We start from the raw sequence: 16,080 nt of genomic DNA on the forward strand, positions 1-16,080 counted from the left end.
TAGTCTGTGGGTATCTTTTTCTATGAGGTGAGTCTCTTGCAGGCAACATATTGTTGGATCTTTCTTTTTAATCCAATCTGCCAGTCTATGTCTTTTGATTGATGAATTCAGGCCATTGATATTCAGGGTTATTATTGAGAAATGATTTGGTTTCCCGGTCATTTGGTTCATTTTTTAAATTTTATTTATTTATTTGTTTGACACAACTTGGGTCCTCCTTTATTTGACAATTCCTTTAGGATAATTCCTCCCTTTGCTGATTTGCTTCTTTGTTTTTCATCTCTTCCTCATGGGATATTTTGCTGAGAATGTTCTGTAATGCTGGCTTCCTTTTTGTAAATTCTTTTAGCTTTCGTTTATCATGGAAGGATTTTATTTCATCGTCAAATTTGAAGGTAAGTTTTGCTGGGTATAAGATTCTTGGTTGGCATCCATTTTCTTTCAGGGCTTGAAAAATGTTGTTCCAGGCCCTTCTAGCTTTTAGGGTCTGGATTGAAAAATCTGCTGATATCCGTATTGGTTTCCCCCTGAATGTAATTTGGTTCTTTTCTCTCACAGCCTTTAAATTTCTGTCTTTATTTTGTATGTTAGGCATTTTCATTATAATGTGCCTTGGTGTGGGTCTGTTGTAATTTTGTGTATTTGGAGTCCTATAAGCCTCTTGTACTTGGTTTTTCATTTCATTCTTCAGATTTGGGAAATTTTCTGATATTATTTTGTTGAATAGATTGTTCATTCCTTTGGTTTGTTTCTCTAAGCCTTCCTCAATCCCAATAATTCTTAAATTTGGCCTTTTCATGATATCCCATAGTTCTTGTAGATTCTGTTCATGATTTCTTACCATCTTCTCTGTTTGTTCAACTTTGTTTTCAAGGTTAAATATTTTGTCTTCAATGTCTGAGGTTCTGTCTTCCAGGTGTTCTATCCTACTGGATATGCTTTCTATGGAGTTCTTAATTTGGTTTATTGTTTCCTTCATGTCAAGGATTTCTGTTTGTTTTTTTTTCAATATCTCTAACTCTTTATTGAAATGATCTTTTGCTTCCTGTATTTGCTCTTTTAACTGTCGATTGGTGCTATCATTCAGTGCCTGCATTTGCTCTTTCATCTCCTCGTTTGCTTCCCTGATCATTTTAATTATGTACAATCTGAACTCCTTTTCTGTCATTTCTTCTGCCATGCTGTCATTGGGTTTTATTGATGTAACATCTAGATTTGTTTGGGGCATTTTCTTTCCTTGTTTTCTCATATTGTTCAGGTATCAGCTGAGATATTGCAGATTTCCTTTATTGACTTACAATGTCCCTGAAGATTTCTATATATATCCCCTCTTAGCCTTCAGTAGGCTGAAGTCTTGGAGGAAGTTGATAATGCGGTGCTCCACAAGGAATCTGCCTCTCTAGGAGTGATGGCCTTCAGGTGGGGTATATTCCCTGCTAGTGGGCAGAGGTGCCTCCACTTGTTGACCAATGGTCGTCCAAAGAGGAAGTAGGCTGTGGGCTCAGGCAAGGCCTGTTTGGGCCTGTGTCTCTGGTTTTACCATCCTTGTGGGGAAACCTCACCCGGCAGGGAAGACTCACCTGGTGGGGAGGTCTCGCTGGTCAATTCCCTCCTAAAGGTTCCCCTCAATTTACAGCTACCGCCTGGGCTGGGCTGCCTTCCTCTGCAAAGTTCCCAGGGGCCTGGCCCCACCTCCTGTGCCTGGGAGCCTCACCCTTCGCAGATGAATCTCCTTAGGCTGCCCCTCCTCAGAGAATCTGCCCGCAGGCCTGGAACCTTCGCTCCGCCCCTTAGCGTGTCTCTGTGCAGCTCTTCTACCAAGAAGCCTCCTAGATCCTGGGACCCTGCTCTGCACCTAATCGCCTGGCTATGCGGCCCCTCCTCTGAGCAGCCACCTGGGGCCCTGTACAATCGCTCTGAGTCCCAGAGATCCGCCACACGCCTCTTCCTCCAGACAGCCGCCCAATATTCCAGTGCAGTCACTAGGAGACCAAGCAACTCACTGCGTGCCTCCTCCTCCCACTGACCACCCGTAGCCCGGGGCAATCAATCACTCCGAGTCAAAATGACCCTCCCTGTTCCTCCTCCTCCTCCATGTAACCCCCCTGGGTGTTCAGGAGCAATCACTCTGAGTGGCTCTGAATCCACGTGACCCGCTGCACACCTCCTCTGGGCAGCCGCCCGGAGCTCTGGTGTGGCCACTGGAGACCAAGCGACCCACCGCGCTTCTCCTCCAGGCAGCCCCCCTGTGTTCAGGAGCAGTCGCTTTAAGTCCAGACAACTCACCACTCGCCTTCTCCTCTGAGCAGCCGCTTGGAGCTCCAATGCAGTCACTGCAAGTCCAAACGCCCTGCTGCGCTCCTCCTCCTCCTCCTCCTACTCTCCGGGCAGGCCCCGGTGTTCAGAAGTGGTCTGAATCCAAACAGCTCGCCACGCAGCCCCTCCTCTGGCAACCGCCTGTAGCTCTGGTATAGTCACTCCGAATCCAAGCGGCCCCGATCCTCCTCCTCCTCGTCCTCAGGGCAGGCCCCGGTGTTCAGAAGCAGTCGCTCTGAGTCCAAACAGCTCGCCGCACAGCTTTTCCTCTGGCAACTGCCTGTAGCTCTGGTGTAGTCACTCCGAATCCAAGCAGCCATGCTCCTCCTCCTCCTCCTCAGGGCAGGCCCCGGTGTCCTGAGTCCACACAGCTCTCCTCACCGCTCCTCCCCTAGGCAGCCTCCAGAGCCCCAGGGGTGGCTCCGAGTCCCAGCGCTGTGCTGAGCGGCCTCCTCTACGACGCTCCCAGTTGTCCGAGTTCACTGCTCCAGCCTCTTTCTTTTTTTAACCTAGAGGAAATAGATGGTAATGTTTTATACTAGTGTAACTGGGTAATCTATTTTTGGGGGCTGGGGTGCATACCAGGAATTGAACTCAGAGGCACTCAATCAGTGAGCCACATCTCCAGCCCTAGTTTGTACTTTATTTAGAGATAGTTTCTCACTTAGTTGCTCAGCTCTTCACTTTTGCTGAGCTGAATTAAAACTTGCAATTCCCCAAGCCTCAGCCTTCTGAACTACTGGGATTACAGGTGAAGGGTCAGCATGCCTGGCTGTGGATAAGCTCTTGAACAAAAGAAGATAAGAAAACATTTTCCTGTGATAGAGGAATAAAGTAGACCATGATTCCAGTAGGACGTGATGCATAGTTTGCCGTGGATTCTGCTTCCAAACATCCAATGTGGTGTAATGGATACCTTTTACTCGCACTTTGTCATCTAATTTCTTTCCAATCAGTTCTGCCATATTTCTGCCAGCTTCTTAATTTCATTCTCTGCACTCTATGATGAGAGTCAAGAGAAAAGTGAAGATGCTATATAAATTGGTGAGTGTGGAAAGAATATAGAAATGGATTAATGACAATCACTGGTAATGTATCATGAGTTAGGAAAACAGAGCACTTATCTCACAAATGGTCAACTTTCTATTTCTCTTTAGACACTGGGAATTGAAAACAGAGGGGCCTTTACCACTGAGCATATCTCCAGCCCCACCCCACCCCTTTTTTTTTGAGACAGGGTCTCAAATTACTTAGAGACTTGCTAAGTTTTTGAGGTTGATGTGGAAGTTGTGCCTCATTTTTAACATGTCACTGGATGCTATTTTTTTTTTACTAATTGGGAGTAAGTAAGCATGTTTTCTTCTTAGGATGTAAGCATTAAGCAGGTAGGGTCATTGAAATGTTCACCAGACATTGCTGTAGAGTGCCCGGTGAATGTTTCTCTATGAAATTGTGTCCAGCACTCTGTCTAGAAGTCCTGCTCTGGCCAGGGCATCTAGGTCAGCTCTGCATCTAAGGGGGAGATCCCTTTGACTGACTCAAAGGAGGTTGTTATGTGTTTTTGACTTTGATAGAAATGTCCACATACCACGGAAGTAGTCATGTCATGTGGTGTCAGGAGGCAGGGGGAGATTTTCATGTCTCACAAGACACCCCTGGTTAGAGACTCTGGAGCCCAGCTTGATGTGGTGTTGAGGTGTTATGTGGGGGTTAGTTCCACCATAATCACTTCTGGGTCCTCAGAGGGGCATACAACTGTGTGACACAATGTGGCTATCAGAATCTCCTGAGGAAAGGGAAAGTAGGAAGACTCAGCCTGAGCACCGTGTCTATAGTGGGCTTCTGCTCTAAACCGTGAATATCAAATGTGCTTAATTTCACTGGGCTCCCAGAATGAGAATCAAAATGAGTATGTCACCTGTGAGCCATGTGTGAACTATCATCAAGGTACATTTTAGATGTGATCACAGCAAGAGTTTGAAAGGTGTTAGGGAGTCAGAGTTTAGGTTGCCTGTTGTAATAAAAGTTTCTTCTTGGTACTCACAGTGAGTTGCATATATTCCTAAATACATATCCTCTCTCTGACACTGCTCTGGTGCACAAAGGAAGGTGGACATTAGCTGCAAATAGTTTTCTTATTCTAATTTTCATATGTAGACTTTCCTTGCTGACATCGTTGATCTGGGACATCTAGTCCTAGAAGAAAGTGTGCTAGTAACTTATAAGTTACCAACAAAGTAGTCCTTAATCTGGAACCTAAGCTGTGATGTTTATTCATATCCCCTGAGAATGTATACAACTCCAGATTCTGACTTACCAGGGCTGGATGGGTGTCAACCGCCCATTCAGACATTGTGTGAAGCACCTGTAGACTGTGAAGACTTTTGATGATGAGTTCATGTATGGAGGCTGAAATTCTTCATGGGTCTTTGCATTTGGCAAGTCACGGACAGTATCTGAGAAGGTAATTATTTACAACCATGTCCACAAAAATCTCCTGTAGTAGGCATAACAGCTCTTGGATGGGTAAAGATTATATTTCTTTTTTTTGTACTTAAGAAAGCTAATAATGACATAGTATTATATCCGTGTTTCTTCCTTTTAGTATCCCTATGTCTAGACCAACCATTATTGTTGGTAGGTAGGAAGGGAAGAACTTGAATTCAGGAATTGCACTGGCATGTTTTAATCTCCTGTTTCTAAATGATTACCTTTAACATATGAAGATTTGCCTCCACTACAGTTTTAGCTGTTGACTTTCCCAGCAGTGGGCATCCAGGTCATCCTCAACTCCCAGTGAGCACAGGTGAGGCGGCTGCAGGGAACATGAGCATGAATATCCCTCTGCATGTTTCCTTCAGAAACTGCTTACACATCATTAGGTTGTGTACCCACAGGTGGAATTTCTGGATCAAGAATGTATGTTTATTTTTTTTTAAATTTGTTTTGTTTTTATTGTACACAAATGAGGTACATACTTTTTCTCTATGTATGAAGTAAAGTCCTACCATTTGTGTAGTCATACTTTTACGTAGGATAATAGTGTTTGATTCATTCTGTTATTTTTTCCTTCATCCCCACCCCTCCCAACCCTCTTTTCTCTCTATGCATTCTCTTCTTCCTCCATTCTTACCTCCCTCCCCGCTCCCACTGTGTCCTCATCCACTGCTCAGGGAGATCATTCATCCTTTGGATTTTTGAGTTTAGTTTATCTCACTTAGCATGATATTCTCCAATTTCATCCATTTGCCTGCAAATGCCATAATTTTATTCTTCTTTTTGGCTGAGTAATATTCCATTGTATATATATATATATACCACAGTTTCTTTATCCATTCATCAATTGAAGGACATCTAGGTTGGTTCCACAATCTGGCTATTGTGAATTGAGCAGCTATGAACATTGATGTGGCTGTATCTCTGTAGTATGCTGATTTTAAGTCCCCTGGGTATAGGCCAAGGAGTGGGATAGCTGGGTCAAATGGTGGTTCCATTCCAAGTTTTTTAAGGAATCTCCACACTGCTTTCCAGAGTGGCTGCACTAATTTGCATCCCCACCAGTAATGTATGAGTGTACCTTTTTCCCCACATCCTCGCCAACACCTGTTGTTGCTCGTATTCTTGATAATCGCCATTCTAATTGGGGTGAGATGAAATGTTAGGGTGGTTTTGATTTGCATTTCTCTTATTACTAGAGATAATGAACATTTTTTCATATATCTGTTTATTGTGTGTAGATCTTCTTCTGTGAAGTGTCTGTTCTTTTCTTTAGCCCTTTTGTTGATTGGGCTATTTTTATTCTTGGTGTAGAGTTTTTTGAGTTCTCTATAGATTCTGGAGATTAGTGCTCTATCTGAAGTATGAGTGGCAAAGATTTTCCCCACTCTGTAGGCTCTTTCTTTGCATTGCTGATAGTTTTCTTTGCCGAGAGATAGCTTTTTAGTTTAGTCTATCCCAGTTATTGATTCTTGCTTTTATTTCTTGTGCTATGGGAGTCCTGTTGAGGAAGTCTGGTCCTAAGTCGACATGTTGAAGATCTGGACCTACTTTTTCTTCTCTAATCTGCAGTGTGTGCCTAGCCCTTTCCCCATGTGGGCTGACTTGGCATTTTTCATGCCTCATGACTGACACTGTGCAGTCATTAGAGTGTGTCTGTGGCCCAGATCTGAACTGTGTGGCCAACATGCTGAAGGCCTGGTGCAGGCAGGTCCTAGGCTGCTCCAAAAAACCCTGCAAACTAGGTGCCATACAGCAGAAGAGAGGCCTTCTGTCCAGTTCCAGAGGCTGCAGGCAAGAGGTGTGGGCTCTCCCAGTGCCACAGTCCCTCACAGGTTCCCAGGGAGTGTCCTCCCCAACTCTCCTACCTCTTGCCCACTCTCCTGCTATGCCCACAATCTGTTTTTCCTTTCAGGGCCATCCAGTCTCTGTCTCAGACCTCACACAGCCTGTTTACCCAAGCCTCCGTGGGTCTCTTTGTCCAAACTCCCATTTCTACAAGAATTGCAGACATTGAATTTGGGCCCTGTTTAAACTGTGTTCCTTCATGTGACCTCTCCTTAGCTTGATCAGTGTGCAAATACTGTTTGCCCACAAGCTCGCACCCACTTTTGGGTGAACAAGAATTTTCAGGTGACTCTTCTCTCAAGTACACTGGCCTTATTCCAGAACTCTCCCCACTGAGGCTTCTGGTACCCTGTCTCCTAATTGGCGTCATGGTAGGTTTCGGCTTCCTGAGAGGATCTAGTGACCTGGCAATACACTCTTTCTGAAAACACCAACACTCTGCAGTGTTCCCCATGGGCTCTGCAGAGCTTTGCATTTGAGCTACTCTCTGACGTGTGCAAGGTGTCCTAGAAAGTGGACTGACTCCCTCCTGAAAGCCCAATGCTTGATACCCTTTGATGTAAGTTATTTTGGATACTTTCTTTAGTAGGGAGGTGCTTGAATCCTCTCCTTGAAGGTTTACAGGCCTAAAGACCAGATGTGTCCAGATGTTGACTTGAAGGATATCAGCTCCTATAAGCCCTCATCTTGGCGGTAGTTATTCCTCCCTGGATGCAAAGCAAGAAAATGCAGTTGGCCCTGTGCCCATCCTCCTCCTTCCACAGACCCAGCAGCTTGCAAATCAAAAGTATCAGGAAAGAAATTGCATCTCTGTGGACTGTTACTTGTCATTGTTTCCTGGATCATACAGGGTTATGCAGAATTACATTGCGATTTTATTGTATTAGGTGTCAGAAGCATCAATACGGGTGGAAGACATGGAAATACTCTGGCATTTTTAAAAGAGACTTGAGCATGTGAGGACTGTGGCGTTCTCCATGCACTTGGAACAGACCTCCCATGTATTTCCTGTGATGTTTCTGATTTCCAGACTTGAGAACCTTCAGGACTTCAATGTGAGTCAGCCCCATGGGAATGCAGTAGGTGGGCAGTCAGACATGGTGTGCAGAACCTCAGTGAGGGCTTGAAAGACCACATCCCACACCGGGAACAGGAGCAGAGAAGGGAGCCCTCTCCCCATGTTGTAAGTTTATCTCTTGTTTTATAACAAGATCAAGTTTGTGAAATTTTGCACACATTCTGAATCATTCCAATAAGTTTGGATGATCTGGGAAGCATGGATTTCATTGTGTTTTTTCTCCCATATGATGTGTTACCAGGTGGGAACTTGAAGACATGATCAGGCCATGGAGTCTCCTCCTTTGGGAAGGGGCTAGTCAAAGAAATCCTTGTTCCTGTTTTATCTTCTGCCACAGGAGGACAAAAGAAGGTTTTCAGATGTGGGTACCTGACTTGCAGCCTCCAGAATTTGAGAAATAAAACTTGTGGTATAAATTACCCAGTTTCCTGTATTCTGCCTTCACAACACACATGGTTCTTTGAGAGTCAATCAGCAATTCCCTTATTTTTAAATTCTGGTAAAATACACCAAACATCCCTTTTTAATTCAGATGCTTGAAGCATAGGCATGTTGCTGTCTAGACATCACACCGTCCCTCTCCAGAACTCAGGTGGACATACCCTTCCGCCAGACTGACTTCGAGTCCCTTCCGCAAGCCCAAGAAAGGAACATTCTTCTTTACGTTTTTATGAACAGGATTATTGGGAATCTGAGTTAAATCCTACAAAATTTGTCTTTCTTGGACAACGTCATTTTCAAAAGTGGCTCACCCCCACTCCTGGGAATCCAGGTGCACTGCCAATTCTGCAGGTGTCTCAGTCTGGGTCTCGGGCAGTGGTGACTGTACACATGAGCTGTGTATCCATGTCAGTGGGCAGCTGTGGCCCCAGGATCTAGGGTATTGGGTCCCAGCCAGTGGGTTCCCTCACCCTCCAGGTCTTTCCAGACCAATGTGCACCAAAGCCGTGTGCATGGTGGGTTCAGGAGGTGCTTGTAGGATGAGTCCTGAGGTGGTAGAAGGGGCCATCCCAGTGGTGGAGAGGACCCTTTTGTCTAGCCGGGTGTTGTGTCATGGGTCATGATAGACTAGAAGTATGAGCAATGCCTAGATTGTCCTGGTCTCTGTGGGCCCAGCCTAGGAGCTGACAACTGGTGTGGCCTCCTAAATACTGAGTCAGGCATCCCAGAGGAAAGGGCTGGTCCAGAGCCAGTGGAACCTGAGTGTCTTTAAGAGCACTTTTGTGCTGGGAGGCAGGGAAACATTGTTGTGCTGACACCTGAGGCAGATGTGCGTGCTTCAAGGCCAGGTGGAGTTGCTGAGGAGCACCTGGGATGGCGTGTGGCTTCCCACCTCCTCACACCTGGGGCATCCCAGGGCTCTGAGAAGCACAGCAGCAGGCTGAGCACTGAGGGAGTCCTCCGTCTCTGCAGAGTGAATGGGCTTTCTTCAGGGCCCCCAGCAAGTCCATGTCACACCATCTGATCCCAGAGTCCTGAGCGTCTGTTGAGGATCAGTGCGTTGCCACATTTCTCTACCTTGCAGAACCCTCTTGGCTCCCTCTGCACTCATTTCCTTGAAAATCAAACCCTGGAGGGTGGGCTGCACATCATCCAAAGCTACCCAGACAGTCCACAGTGTCACAATCTCTTTGTGGGACATGAACAGTTGACCACAGCAGTTTGGGGTGGGCCACAAACACCCTGAGATCCATGGACAAATCACATCAGGACAATCAAGAGACTGAGGAGGCAGAGAGGGAGGATTGATCAAGGCAGATGGCTCGGGAGGGCAGGGCACAGAGTGGAATGGAGAGTTCTGGCAGGGGCGGTTTTGAGGTTTAGAAATTGTGTGCTACTGGTGGCTGGGGTGTCTTCGTGCTTCCCAAAGCCTTCACAGGTGGAAGATGCCCCAGAGTGATCATAAATAGATACAGTGGGAGGTCCATCGGTCACCTTTTTCCTGTTGAAGTGTGAGGCCCCCTTTGTGTTTAGGAGCATTTAAGGGAAAGCCTCACTTCTGGTTAAAAAAAAAAATAAGAAAATTGGTGGGGAGAATAAAGGTGCATGGGCCTGTGACCCAAGCACATACATGTTTCCAGAATTTTCTGGTGGCCATAGTTCTCCATTCATCCATCCATCCATCACCCACTAATGTCCTTGGGTCTTTAGAAAGCGCCCTCCCTTGGGGTCTCCGGGGAATAGAGGCATGGGTTCAACAGAGGGTGTTGGTATACTGAGCATCTCAGAGGTTGTCCTTTTTGGAACCCAATGGTCCTCATTTTGGAATGGGCTAGGGTACTAACCATGGTTAGGGTGAGGACACCCTGGGACCTGCAGAGGGAAAGAGGGACAGTGGAGACTGATATTGCCCCTGGATTTGAGAGGACTTAATTTTGCGCCTGGGAACCTGAAACCTTGTTACCTTAGGACACACACACTCAGGTCAAGGTTTTGAGAGCAGTGTCCTTTCTGGGGTACAGGGCTCATTTTAGCACCAGGAATTTCACTGCTCTCCATTGTAGTGGAGCAATTGGACCCAGGAAAGAGAGCCTGTGGTCTTGCTTTGTCCACAGCATCCATGTCATGGGTCCTCCCATCACCAGCATTTCTGGATAAAAGAAGCCACTCAGACAGAGCTTTCCAATGAATTCTCTTCTGTTCACTCATGACTGTGATCTGGCAGTTACCCATCCAAGGGTCCTGTCAGCATGGACTTGACTCAGTCACCACCATGAGTTCTACCTATGGTGGCTGCAGATATGCAGAATCTGAAAGCAAATGCACATGGAAAAAAGAGCAATAGCCAAGGCCAAAATAGGATCAGGTGTGACAAGGTAAGCAGGAGTCACATGGTGTGGGGGATGGGCTCAGTGGGGTGGCATTGCCTCTGGAACAAGAATGACATGAGTGGGTCACCCTGCTCATTTTGGGAGCAGTGAGTTGGGGAAGGCATGGCCATACAGCAATTGGGAAACAGGATTGAGTTTGTCCACAGGAGGAGGTTGGATTCATGGCCAATGTGGCTTGGAGGGCTCAGGCAGAGAGGGATAGACTAGTGCATACCCCAAAGTGTGGTGGCTGCCTTGATGTCCACGGTTCTGAAACACCAGCCCTCTAAGTCATGACTGACAACTACAGGCATTGATGAGGTCAGTTTCTGTGCACCTGCATCCAAGGTGGCTCAGCTGGACACCTCTGTTTTCAGGAGGCTGGGACTACAGCCTCCTTTGAGGCTCAGCTGGGAGGATCTGCCTCTGGGCTCATGCCTGTGTTCTTGGGAGGATCCAGTTTGGCTGAGCCTCAGTGGTTCTCTGCTGGGAGGATGGGACACTGTCATGTCTTTCTCACAGGACTATGTCCACAGGACAGCTTATGATGGATAAATGTTGATTGCCTGGATCAAGAATGAAAGTGAGACAGGGAGCAATACTGGAGCTAAGGATCCAGACAGAAGCCATAGGCTTCCCAGAACTCCATCCTGGAGATGATATGCCATCATGATTGCCCGCTTCTAGTCCCATGGATCCAGAGACAGCGTCTGATCCACCTCCAGGAGAGGGTGTACTAGCTTTGGGCAGCAGGGTGCTGTGGTACCACAGAGTATTTGTGAAGCCCCCACCTCCTAGCCTTTGAAGAGGCACTTGGGCAATTTGGAATCTCATGAGAGGCCTTGGGCAGTCTGTGCCAGAGAGGTCTGCCTCTGAGTCTCCATCCGCTCCAGCTTGTCATGGTGCAGAGTGGGAACAGCAGCCAAAAGGGACCGACCTTGTCCAGAATCCTATGTGGGACACAAGCCTGATTGAGTTGGGGTGCATCCTTTGTCTGTCCCCTTCTTGTGATTGTACCACTTCTAAGTTTGTGCCTTCATAACCTACGAGTCCTGTCTATTGTTTTCAGAGATAGTACAGGTATTTATGGGCAAATATATCCAATGACATCCTATAAATCGAAGTGAACATCCATACACTGAAATGAATGGGGACACTAGGGAACCCAAGACAGGCACAATGTTTGGTCCAGTGTAACAGAGCTGGTGAGAAGGAGGGTCTGCTTGTGAATTCAGATATGAATCCTCACGCTGGAGCTCTGTTGGGAGCCAAGGTGGGCAGGGTCTGGTGGGTGTAGTTGTTGGTGAACATGTGTTCAGCTGTGCACTTGATGTGGGTTGAGGTGGGAGCAAGCAGCAGCCCTTGTGGTTTTGGGAGTAGTCTTGTGTGAATAAGAGGCTCGGGTAGAGGCAGCATAGGACGTGACCTCAGTGCCTTGACGATGAATCAAATGGAACATGGAACCCTGGTAACCAGGCACCCACTTCACCAAGCAACCCGGCCCAGCTCAGTCTGTTGGAGACACTGGAGCGAGAGGGATGTTCTCTTGTTGTTTCAAAAAATGTCGAGCCTCAGGCCCCCAGGAATCTCAGGGGGACCACCGTGCTCTTGTGTGGGAAGAGGGGGTGAGGTTTTGTCCAAGACGCCAGAGTCTGGGGACACTTTCCCAGAGAAGCTCAACAGCAACACTGAGCACCACAGGACAGGTGAGCCGAGCAGACCCTCATTTAGGATCCCTCACAAATGGCTCACCACTCACACTCTGGCTCTGTGTGTGTGTGTGTGTGTGTGCCAATGAGAACTGTCCCATTCTGCTGTTATTTAATTATTTTGGGATAAAGCATTTTTGTGTTGGCTACCATTTCAATTTTTGATCCCACCATTCTTGGTCCCAAAACAGGGTGAAAATGATCTGGATCCGAACACGGATGAGCCCTGTTGGATAGAGACCCTTGATGGTAACAGAGAGGCAGAGCTCATGAACCAGCTGGTGCCTGTCTTTTTTGGTCGGAACCCCGACTGGGGCAGCACCTTCAGGTCTATTTACTCAGGTTTCATCACCAGCCAGCAGGTGCTGGAGCTGCTCTTCCCAAGGTAAGACCGTCCCTCCAAGACCAAGTGTTCCGTCGCCTCATGCTTGGGACTTGAGGAAGCCATGTACCTCTCAGAGAACCAAATGCTTTGTGAGACCTAGGGGGATCAGAGGACCAAGCTCATAGTATACTGTCAGCACCAAGTAGGTGGCGGTGGGGAGTGACCTCGCCTTCTCAGGCAGATGAATGCACCCTCTCTCACCACCTGGTCCACAGAGGCATGTGGAGCAACCAACACACATTGGGCTCTGCTGTTTGAGGGTGTGTACTCAGCTCAATTCCAGGTGGGCTCAGTGAGGCCTGGGGTTTCTTTCTGGTTGCTTGTTCCCTTCCTGCATGGAGAAGCTCTGTGCTAGGGGCCTGACTTTCTTTAGGCCTTGGGGAAAGCGCTTTTGCATTGGAAAGGATGTTCCAGATTCCATAGTGCTGCAGAACTTCCCTTCTTAGTTACAGCCAGACAGGAGTTGGGGGCTGGCAGCTCCCATGCCCAGTGAGATATGTGGGAAGCAGATGTTTGGGCTCACTCTTGCATGAACATTCAGAAAGCACCCACTGTGGGAAGACATGTTGAAAGGCATGCTGACAATTCAGTTGAAAATGTGGTAAAAATCTGCTCTCTTGCCTCTTTTGATGGTATCAGAAGTAGACTTTCTGCATGTGTCACCATCCGTTCCTCCTTGAGACAGGACTGCATCTTGTCCTACCCCAATGAACATAGTAGACCAAGAGACCATCGTCAACATGAGGTGGAATGTGGCCAAAAGTGAGGGCTGCTGTTTCCAGAGTAGGAAGCTGCCAGGTTATTGGACTTGGGAAGGCTGAGCAAACCCTGGTTCCTGCAATTTTGTTGGGTGCATGCAGTCAAAGGTCTGGGGCCTCAACTGTAGGAGGAGGAAGGCAGAGAGCTCTAGGTGGACTCATGGTCACCCAAGGAACTCAGAGGAAACTCTAGTCTCAGAGGAATCTCCTGGGACAATTGATGCCACCATACCTCATCCCAGTGTGACTTTCCCTCCCTGTCCTCTCCCAGGACCACAAGGATATAGTCTGCATTCATTGAAAAGGACAGATCACTTGATTCTCAGGGGAACTCAATGAGAGCTCTCAGAGAATGAGGAAGCAAAGCAGTCCAAGCCAGGGAATGAGGTGTCCCTGGAGCCTGCTAGTAATGAACCTGAGCACAGACCCTTCTGGGTGTTGCCTGTCAGGTTGGAGAGCATGTAGCAAACAATGAAGAGTGTGTGGCCTCCCCCAAGAATGGGAGAGCTGGTCATGCCATGGTTCTAAACGTCTTTGGGTGTAAGATTTTGTCCAGAGAGTTGTCCTGTCACTGTGTACACCCACGGTGTCTTGGCTGTGGTGGACTGGCCTGCACAGAGACAGCAAAGGCAGAGGCTGCCAAGGCCAGTTTTGGTGGTGGGGGCTGTGGGGTCAGAGCGTGCAGGCTTCTGCTGACTGCACACCTGCTTGCTCACAGTGCTGTGCCCATCAACCCGGGTGCCTGGATGGAGCAGTACAGCCAGGCTTTCCATCAGCCTCCAGGCCTCATGATTTTCCAGCTGCTGCTGCCTTACCTGCAACTGTACATGGGAGGCTTGAATCTGGAGCGCCAAGCACACCACCTGCTGGCCCAGCTGGAGGATGGCAAGTCCAGCGAGGCAGAGCCTGAGTGCCAGGAGGCCCGGGGTGTGTACATATAAGGGTCTAGAAAGGTCAGAGTTTGGTCCCAAGGGTGGAATCTGTATGGCTGGTGTTGGGCTGGGAACAAGGAGAAGCCATTGTCCACTCAGGCCATGCCCCTGTCTGGGAAGAGGTCCAGCGTGGGCTCAGGGTCTGAGATCTTCGTGGCAGACAGTGTGGATTGTCTGTTTTTGCAAAGCTAACAGCCAGGCTGTCATGTTGGAATCTTTTCTCCTCTAGCTACAGGCTCACTTCCAATGCCCACCCCAGGGCTAGAGCCTCATCAAGGAGCTGATCGGGCGGCCAGTGAAGGAGCAGCACCATCCCCAGAGGCAGAGCTCAAGTCCAGTTCTTCCGGGGTCTCTGCTGCAAGCGCCACGGTACCTCTGTACAACCAGCGAGTGGGAGACAGCTGCTCCATTCATGTCCATCTAGAAAATCAAAGGCGAATGGAGTATAAGAGCATCGTGGTGAGCCATTCAGCAGGGGATCCCCTGGGTGCCCTCAGTGGAGAAGGCAGAGAACATAGCTTGCACTAGGCCTGCCTTCATGAATTAGAGCTTCTGGAAGGTCAAATAAGATTGAAGAGGATGAAGAAGATAGAGATCAGTGTTAAGAAGCTGACCTGAGGTGAGGGAGAGCAGCAGCATGCCCAGCTCCAGGTGTGAGTGGGCCTGCAGGGTGTGGGGTTTGCGGTCTGGAAGTGCAGGGGTAAGGGCTGTGCTCAGATGAGGTCAGAGAAATGCACAGGGTGCAGGCTGCACTCTCTGAAGCCTGGTGTCTAGAGTGAGTTGGACCCTTGGAGGTTTGTGCAGAGGATGCAGCAGTCATAACTCCGGTGTGCTGGAAGGCATATGTGGAATGGGAGGGATCCTTCTTAGCATGATGAGGTTAAGTTATTGCAGGTCACAGACAACTGGGGTTTTTCAAGAAAACATGAGTGTCATATTTTGCACAGACATAAATAGGAAACTACCAGCTCCCATTGCAGAATTTTTCTGGGTGTGGGGTGTAAGCCCTAACTCTCCATGTGTCCAGTGACAGAGGAGCCCTGTTCAAACATTGCCTCAGTGGGGTCCATACCGCATTGCACCACATTGAGCAATGAGGCCGTGGAGCCCAACAGTCTCCTGGCTATCATAAAAGAGTCACAAGCATACTCTAGTTGCTGAGTCTGTTTTATATCCTGTCTGTCAGGACTAAGGGGTGTAGGGTTCCTGCCTGGACCACCCACAAAGCGATCATGATTGTCAGAGCAGAGATGGGATACAGGAGCAAACTGGACCATTCCTCCCATCTTGTTGGGCCAAGTGTGTCTGTAGAGAGGCTGTTAGGTATTTGCACCCTTTTATCAGAAGGACGTAGCAGGGACAACCTGACTGTTGTACCAGGATGGGGCTAGAAGCACATAGGAAGATCCCACATGAACACTTGAAGGCCCCAGGTAGCATGATAACACATGGTGCCCTTGTATTAAGAGCTAAGCTGTCTCCTGAATGACTTTGACCTTTGTGCTCTGGGTGGCTACTCCAAAACTCATTCTCTGATGAGTTTCTCCACCCCTGATCAGGTGACCTGCCAGGATAGGGCCCCCGCGGTCATACGCAGGGCCTTACAAGAACACTTGCTCAATGAGGAGGATCCAGAGGACTTTGAACTGCTTCAGATTGTGTCGGAGCATAAGAGTAAGTGGGTCCACCCGATGGTGGGGAGAAGTGACTTCCTGTGGGCTCAGGACAACGCACCAGCCAAAGAAAGA

General features: G+C 48.0%; 1 protein-coding gene and 1 long non-coding RNA gene across 10 annotated transcripts in view; both read left to right on the forward strand.

Moving 5' to 3' along the window:
• LOC306644332 (uncharacterized protein) overlaps positions 1 to 16,080 on the forward strand; it is a 112,988-nt gene that overhangs the window by 91,080 nt on the left and 5,828 nt on the right. For 2 of the 6 annotated variants that reach the window (XM_079111201.1, XM_079111203.1), the window contains exons 1-5: positions 9,932 to 11,821; positions 12,449 to 12,642; positions 14,119 to 14,327; positions 14,562 to 14,791; positions 15,892 to 16,006. In XM_079111201.1, coding sequence (XP_078967327.1) covers positions 11,696 to 11,821; positions 12,449 to 12,642; positions 14,119 to 14,327; positions 14,562 to 14,791; positions 15,892 to 16,006 — 874 coding nt within the window. In that variant the 5' untranslated portion in view covers positions 9,932 to 11,695. Of the gene's footprint in view, positions 1 to 9,931; positions 11,822 to 12,448; positions 13,244 to 14,118; positions 14,328 to 14,561; positions 14,792 to 15,891; positions 16,007 to 16,080 lie in introns of those variants that run through there. The other 4 variants (XM_079111199.1, XM_079111198.1, XM_079111200.1 and 1 more) reach the window with 3 other exon arrangements.
• Positions 1 to 16,080, forward strand: part of LOC306644347 — a 125,354-nt gene that overhangs the window by 5,861 nt on the left and 103,413 nt on the right. The gene's annotated exons all lie outside the window — the stretch shown is intronic.

Source organism: Sciurus vulgaris (assembly GCF_902686455.1).
Source record: "Sciurus vulgaris genome assembly, chromosome: 14".
NCBI classification, from domain to species: domain Eukaryota; kingdom Metazoa; phylum Chordata; class Mammalia; order Rodentia; family Sciuridae; genus Sciurus; species Sciurus vulgaris.